This window comes from Physeter macrocephalus, chromosome 18 (genome assembly GCF_002837175.3).
Source record: "Physeter macrocephalus isolate SW-GA chromosome 18, ASM283717v5, whole genome shotgun sequence".
NCBI lineage: Eukaryota > Metazoa > Chordata > Mammalia > Artiodactyla > Physeteridae > Physeter > Physeter macrocephalus.
This window is the reverse complement of record NC_041231.1, coordinates 85641736-85648712: the sequence shown is the minus strand read 5'-3', so window position 1 is coordinate 85648712 and position 6977 is coordinate 85641736. Positions and strand designations below refer to the sequence as shown.

Here is a 6977-nt window from a genome sequence, read left to right as displayed (position 1 = left end):
CCCCTTCCCCCGGGCACCCTCTTCCGCCTCCTTCCTGGCCCCCGAACGCGTGCGCTTGACCTAGCGGCCTAGCACCTCCCTTTCCTCTGCTTCCACCACTTCCGCCCTCGAGATCATTTCTCACCAAGGGTTGGTAGAATGGGACCGGCGCATGCGCAGTGAGAGGATCTCGGTCAAAATCGACTTCAAAATTGCTTAAAATACAAACTGTAAGAATGGGATCTAAGAGTCGTAGTGGCTGGTTCAGCAAAAACACAATTTTGAGGCCGAATTCGATAATGACGCAGTTGAAATTGGCCTCTCCCTACGGCTCCCCTTTCACGCTTCCGTCCTGACGCAGATGCGCTGCCGCCTTCCGCACTGCGGGGTCGTCCTTAGCCCTACCCTAATCTATTTCCTAGAGCATGCGCAGTCGCTTTTCCTGCTTTGTGCGTATGTCAAGATGGCTGCCTCCATATTGAACGTGTTGCTGAGGCGCCTTCCTAGCATTTCGCCCTTCAGAGGTGCCTACGGAGTTCAGGTAACTCCTTGGGGCACATTTTGTACAACCCCAAATTTGGTTGTAACTTTTCGAGGTCGTTGCTCCACTTCTGGGAATCCAGGAGCGGAGGCCTTCCCAAGTGCTTCTGCCTTGGCTGTCAAGGCAACGCTTTGCTTCCACCACCCTCCTCCTTCCCTTCTCATTCCTCAATACAGCGCACGTTTTCTAATCTCGAGTCGAGGGTAAAGAGCAAGGGTTGGATGTCCTCCTCTTCCCAGGTTTCCATCTCGGCTGAATAATTAGGCGGTGGAATGGATCTCTTGGCCATACACAAACCAACTGTTAACTGTACAGGTGGTGTCTAAATCTTCGATGCCAGGAAGTGTTCTTGGGTTGAGGGACACTAACTTCTACCAGCCCTACTATCTTCCAATAAAGCCAGGATACATTCTCATGACCTTGGGACCAGTTACTTGGCTCTTTATCTCACTAAATCCGTTTCTTATCAAAGCATACATGAGAGCTTAACTTTGGATTGAGTTTTCCCTCCAGCGTCACGTACTCACCACCCTGGAGGTTATGGGCAGGGCAGATTCTTGGTGGGGCAGGGTGAGATGGGAAGGCTTGCCCAACTGCCACTCCCTAAAATGGGACTGAAAAGTGGTGACAGGGGTCACCACAGAGTTAACTACAGGCCTGGTAGCTTTAGAGGTAGCGTTAGGACTCAAAGTTTGTTCTGCCATATGGAATATTGACCTTCAACTTCTTAGAAGGCTGGGCAACTAAGTGATTGGATTGGATCGAGTTGGAGACTCGCATGTCCTTTGCATCCCCTTCCTGCCACACATCTTAATTCCAAGAAGATGGACATTCTCCCTTTTCCTCCAGTAGACTGAGTTAATTCCAGAAAGCATGAATGCTTTATACGTGCCAGGTTTTTGAGTTGTCTTTTCAGATAAATTTGCTTCCCAGTCACCTGTGCTAGTTTATCTTCTAATGTTACCTTTTCTTTCAAGATCCACTTGGAGGTAGGGATAGTCATTGTTGATGTAAACTTAATCTCCCACAAAATGCTATCTCCCATATACAGCATATTCCTGCTGTATTTCATTTACACAGTGGGCGTGCCTTCCCCTTTCTCCCTGAAATGTGGGCAGCAAACCAATCAGGTCTTGTCCTTGAACTCATTGTCTCATTTCGCCTCTGCCCCTCCTTTTATAGGTTCCCCTCCAGACTCTTTGCACCAAAGCCTCCCCTGAGGACGATTCTTTGCCCCCACTTCCGGTTTCCCCTTATAGGGATGAACCCTGGAAATATCTGGACTCAGAAGGTACTTCTAAATGGGGAAGGGGTGGGTCAAGTAAGGTGTGAAATAACTGGAGAGAGACCCGCCCATCACCACCACCCAGGAATAACTTGTCTTTCATTTCAGAATACCAGAACCGCTATGGTTCTCGCCCTGTCTGGGCTGACTACCGTCGCAACCACAAAGGTGGAATACCCCCACAGCGGACTCGAAAGACATGTATTGTGAGTTTCTGAGTGTGGCACATGGATGTGGAGTGGGGCTGGAGGCCATAGTGACAGCGGCAGCAGCACTTTCTTTTTTTTAGAAAATTTATTATTTATTTAATTTATTTTTATTTTTGGCTGCGTTGGGCCTTCGTTGCTGCATGTGGGCTTTCCCTAGTTGCAGGGAGCAGGGGCTACTCTTTGTTGAAGTGCCTGGACTTCTCATTGCAGTGGCTTCTCTTGTTGTAGAGCACGGGCTCTAGAGCACAGGCTCAGTAGTTGTGGTGCACGAGCTTAGTTCCTCGGCATCATGTGGGATTGTCCCAGACCAGGGTTCGAACCCGTGTCCCCCTGCATTGGCAGGCGGATTCTTAACCACTGCACCACCAGGGAAGTCCCCAGCAGCACTCTTTCTGACAGGGTTTTGAACAGCTTCACCTGCCAGTTTCTTCTCTCTACAGCGTGGAAATAAAATTGCTGGGAATCCCTGCCCCATCTGCCGGGATCAGAAGTTGCACGTTGACTTTAGGGTAAGGAGAATCTTTTCTCCAAGATAAAGACTTGGAGCCTTTTTTGCAATGCTAAAGAGATTACCTTAGGTGCCCTGCTCTTCATATCCTGGTGCCCCGCTCTTCATATCCTGGTGCCCCTAATGTCCATTTTGTATTGACTTTCTGGTAATATAAAAACATTCCTCCTTCCAGCCTTTTGCGCTCTACTGTGGGTTTTACTAAAAAGTTTCATCCCTTGTCTATGAAATTTACAGTCTAAATTGGCAAGAGAAATGTTTTTCTAACGTGAGAGCAATGCCAAAAGGTTTATTTATATCAATCACAGTTGTTAGCAAGTAGATTGGACTAGTTTTTTTCCTGAGATTTTCTTTATTTCATTGTCATGTTGATGTTTGGTGGCATGCTGAGACTTGGGGCTGAAGGGCAGATACATGAAGCAAGGTATAATCTAGTTAGTTTTTCAAAAAACCTTCATTGTGAGAAGGACAGAACTTGTTCCTTAAAAGGATTCAAAAACCTTATAAAGATGATAATGGAAAAGTGCCCTTCCGATCTTGCAGTATTACAAGGTATTGGGGCAGAAGCTGAATGGCTGGTCATCAGGGAAGTCAGAGGGCATTCAAGTGTCAGTCAATCAGCAGATGGGGGTGTCTGACTGCTCTCAAGCTCCTTCTGATACAGGTTGTAGAGGAGTCCAGAAGATACTTCTCAATTTCAGCTGTGTATAATTGCTTGCCAAAAAAAGGCTTTAATCATTTGTATACAGTTTATAACAAATTGCATGACTGAGAGAGAAAGATTACGGATTGAAGAGTGCAGATGATTCTGCCTGACATTCCACTCTACAGATATACCTGCTTTTTCTTTGGGAGTCTCACCACCTGTGATTAATTACTGGTTGGGAGTCATTCTAATAATTAAATCTCTAAAACTGATTTTAGTAAACATATACATTACATATACCATGCTTTTATATAAGTTAATCATTTGTAAATGTACATTATAACACGTACTACATTTTCTGGGTGATTTCAGGGATTTACCAACAGACTGTCCCTAATTTGTTGCTTGAAGAGCTGACTTTAGAACCTAACCCCTGCAGAAGAGAATTCTATGTGAGTCTCAGTGACAAAACATAGGATGTGTATGTGAAATGGTTGGAAGGCCAGGAAAGGGAAAAAGTTTGCAAGAATGTGTTCAGTAAAGGGCTGGGGCTAAAACCAGGACCTGAAGGAAAGTAGCACCTGGAGAGATGTAGAAGGGTCCAGGTCATTTGTGTGGGTGTGCAGGGATTGTGCACTTTTAGTCTTTAATCGTCTTGCTACCTTCCCTTCCCTCTGTCTTGTTTCTCCACCACTTTTTCCTACAGAATGTGAAGCTCTTGGAACAGTTTGTCTGCACCCACACGGGTATCATCTTCCATGCTCCATATACAGGTCAGCCCATCATCCCTGTCACCACCGGAATAGCCTTTCCTTACAGCACTTCTTATATTTATTAAGACAGACAGCAGGTATTTATTTCGTGGTTTCTACTAATGGCCTAAAAACTGTGATGGAACCTTTTGGAAATCTTGGCCTAATGGGGATACTCACACGCTAAAAGTTACATGTGGACAAAAGATACAGGCGAGTACCAGTATAAGCAAACTATCTAAATGGAACTGTTAAAAGGTAAATGGTGCTGATTGTTTCCTTTCTATAGGTTCTCTTCACTTTTACGGAAAGGCTTTCTCATAAATTGACCTTACTTTTATTCCATTGACGATTCAGTTAGATTTCCCAAATTTGGTGTAAGCTCACCAATTCAAGATTACATCTATTCCCTAACTACAGTCACAGGCCAAATCTGGCTCACTGTCATGTTCATTTATTTTCATATTGTCTACAACTTCTTTCAGGCTACAATGGCAGAGTTGAGGAGCTGAGACAGACTATAATAAATGCCTAAAACATATGCCACATTGCCTCCAGTATATGCCCTGTAAAGAGAACATTTTGCCAACCCCTGCTCCAAAGCAAGATAAATTTGCAAATAATCGGAATCCACCCTTTTGTGGCATGGTAGCATGATCCGTGGAGTTTGGTTTGTCAAGGAGTTTGTTTTTGTTTTGGCTTAGTTTGGTTTTTTGTGGGTTTTTTGGACCACACCACATGGCTTGTGGGATTTTAGTTTCCCAACCAGGGATTGAACCTGGGCTCGTGGCAGTGAGAGCACAGAGCCCCTAACCACTGAATGTCCAGGGAATTCCCAAGGAGGTTTAAGAAGAGTTCTATAGTCAGGCTGTAAAAGGCTGAAGGGACTATTTTGCTACTTTCTCACGTCTTGCCCAGATCTAAAATCCATTCTTCCTTTATTGAATCTTTCTCTGTGGATTGTCCAACTCAGCGCTTTAACTAACCACACTTGCCCTTTGGATTGTGTTCTGCTCCCTGTCTTGAAACCTTTACCATTAAGTGGCTTCTCTATAGTGGCTAGACCCTTCTAAGTCTTCATCCTGGTTCTCAGAGAGAGAGAGAAGGTTCTTCCCACTGGGCAGAAGGGGAAACCAAGCCTTGCGGAGGGGTCAAGGGAATGGGGTCATTAGGTAGAGCTAGGTCTTCCAAATCTAAGCCTCTATCACCATGTAGAAGCAGTTGTGTTCTTTATTTACTGTGACTTATAAAATGATCTCTGAGTTACCTTTTTTCACAGGGGTCTGTATGAAGCAACACAAGAAGTTGACCCAGGCCATCCAGAAAGCCAGGGATCATGGTAAGCATGAGAAGGGGCACAGGGCAGTTTTGTTAGGCATAAGGAAGGTGACTTAGGGCTGGAGGGTGGATATAAATGCTCCCACCTATCTGAGAAGGTAGCACCATGTTCTTCCAAAGAATCTCTTTTATCACTCCACTGTCCCTTGTTTCCTCTCCTGAGTCTCTTGTCATTGCCCTGTCCTCTTTTTCTTCCTCTTTCTCTGCTTTCTTATTTTATAAATGTTGTCCCAATGCCATGTCTAAATCATAGGAGGAGCTTTGTATAAATTTCTGACCCTGGGCTCCATGACACTTTTGCACAAATTAGGAAAAGGTACCCCTCTGTTAGGGCAGATGCAGTTTCATAGCCCTGGCACAGGCCTGCACAGCTTGGCAGGCAAGAGCCTGGGCAGCATGTCAGCCCACACTTGCCCCCTGGCCAGTTGCTTCTGTGCAGCATACCACATGCATAAATGTACCCAGTGGCTCTGACTGGTCCCCCCCTCCCTTTATAGGTCATTTTTCTTATTATCTGTCTTAATCTGAAGTACTTGTCCTCCCTTCCCTCGCATTCTCTTTTTTTTAATCCCCCAGGTCTCCTCAGTTACCACATTCCCCAGGTTGAACCCCGGGATCCTGACTTCAGTACCTCTCATGGAGCTGTGAGTGCCACTCCGCCAGCCCCCACTCTGGTTTCAGGTGACCCCTGGTACCCATGGTACAGCTGGAAACAGCCACCAGAGAGAGAGCTGTCCCGCCTTCGTCGGCTGTACCAGGGCCATCTCCGAGAAGAAAGTGGCCCTCCGCCTGAGTCAATGCCCAAGGTGCCCCTCACAGCCCCAGCTGAAGCCTCCTCCACTGAGCAGGCAGGCACCCAGACTGCTCTGTAGGAGCTGTAGACTAGGAAGGGAGCCGAAGGGTCTCTTACACAGTATTTCACCCTGAAGAGCTGTCTGCATTGTGGCCAGTGGCAGGCCCAAGGCCAGAGAACGGAAGTGATTGTTGGTGAAAGGGATAAATACATCCGAGGCTGAGGGAGGGCAGTACAGATGTGTATCAGAAGCCTCAGCCCCTATATATTGTCAATAGATGGGCTGTACATTCTGCTATTGTTTCAGACCTGTGCCAACTGGGTTTTTCCACAATAAAGCTGTATCCTGTCTCTGGGCTGCATTTCAGATGAATGCTATGGAGGATTGGGGGGCAGTGGGTGGTGCTGTGGGGAGAGGAGTGGTCAGGCTTGAGCCAGTCCGACCAGTGCGCTCTTGGGACCAGAAGCCACTTGGGATGAGCAGTTGTGCCATTATGTGATGATCGCTTGTGCCCCCCTGTGCCCGATGCACAGTGTTCCCACCATACCCAGCTGTTCACTGAGGGGCTAAAGGGTTAGAGAATGAGACACTAGGCCTAAGAAAAATGCGTTGCTATGGCACCCGCTGCCGTGGGAGGCGCGGATGGGATGAGTGGCGTTGCTAAGTGACAGCTGGTCTGGCAAAAAGAACGGGGTCTCCGGGCCGGCTGCCGGGATGCTGGCAGGTGGTGGGTGGGGGGCGGTGGTGGTGGAAGGGGGCGGGGCGGGGCGGGGCGACCCCCTAGGGGCCCGGGGGCCCGGCAGGGGCGTTGCTATGGCACCCGCTGCCGTGGGAGGCGCGGATGGGATGAGTGGCGTTGCTAAGTGACAGCTGGTCTGGCAAAAAGAACGGGGTCTCCGGGCCGGCTGCCGGGATGCTGGCAGGT

General features: G+C 47.6%; 1 protein-coding gene across 1 annotated transcript; it reads left to right on the top strand.

Moving 5' to 3' along the window:
- The first annotated feature begins 89 nt into the window (after positions 1-89).
- Positions 90-6411, top strand: MRPS18B (mitochondrial ribosomal protein S18B). Its single transcript, XM_007106321.2, has 7 exons — positions 90-520; positions 1703-1811; positions 1914-2011; positions 2455-2523; positions 3875-3941; positions 5200-5259; positions 5835-6411. Exons 1-7 carry the CDS (start codon positions 341-343, stop codon positions 6128-6130), a joined length of 879 nt encoding a protein of 292 aa, XP_007106383.2. The 5' UTR covers positions 90-340; the 3' UTR covers positions 6131-6411.
- The last annotated feature ends 566 nt before the right edge of the window (positions 6412-6977 follow it).

Coding starts and splice junctions, on each gene's coding strand:
- MRPS18B (XM_007106321.2), top strand. CDS start 341: ATGCGCTGCCGCCTTCCGCACTGCGGGGTCGTCCTTAGCCCTACCCTA. Junction 2,524..3,874: donor AGTTGCACGTTGACTTTAGG/GTAAGGAGAATC, acceptor TTTTTCCTACAG/AATGTGAAGCTCTTGGAACA. Junction 5,260..5,834: donor CCAGAAAGCCAGGGATCATG/GTAAGCATGAGA, acceptor TTAATCCCCCAG/GTCTCCTCAGTTACCACATT.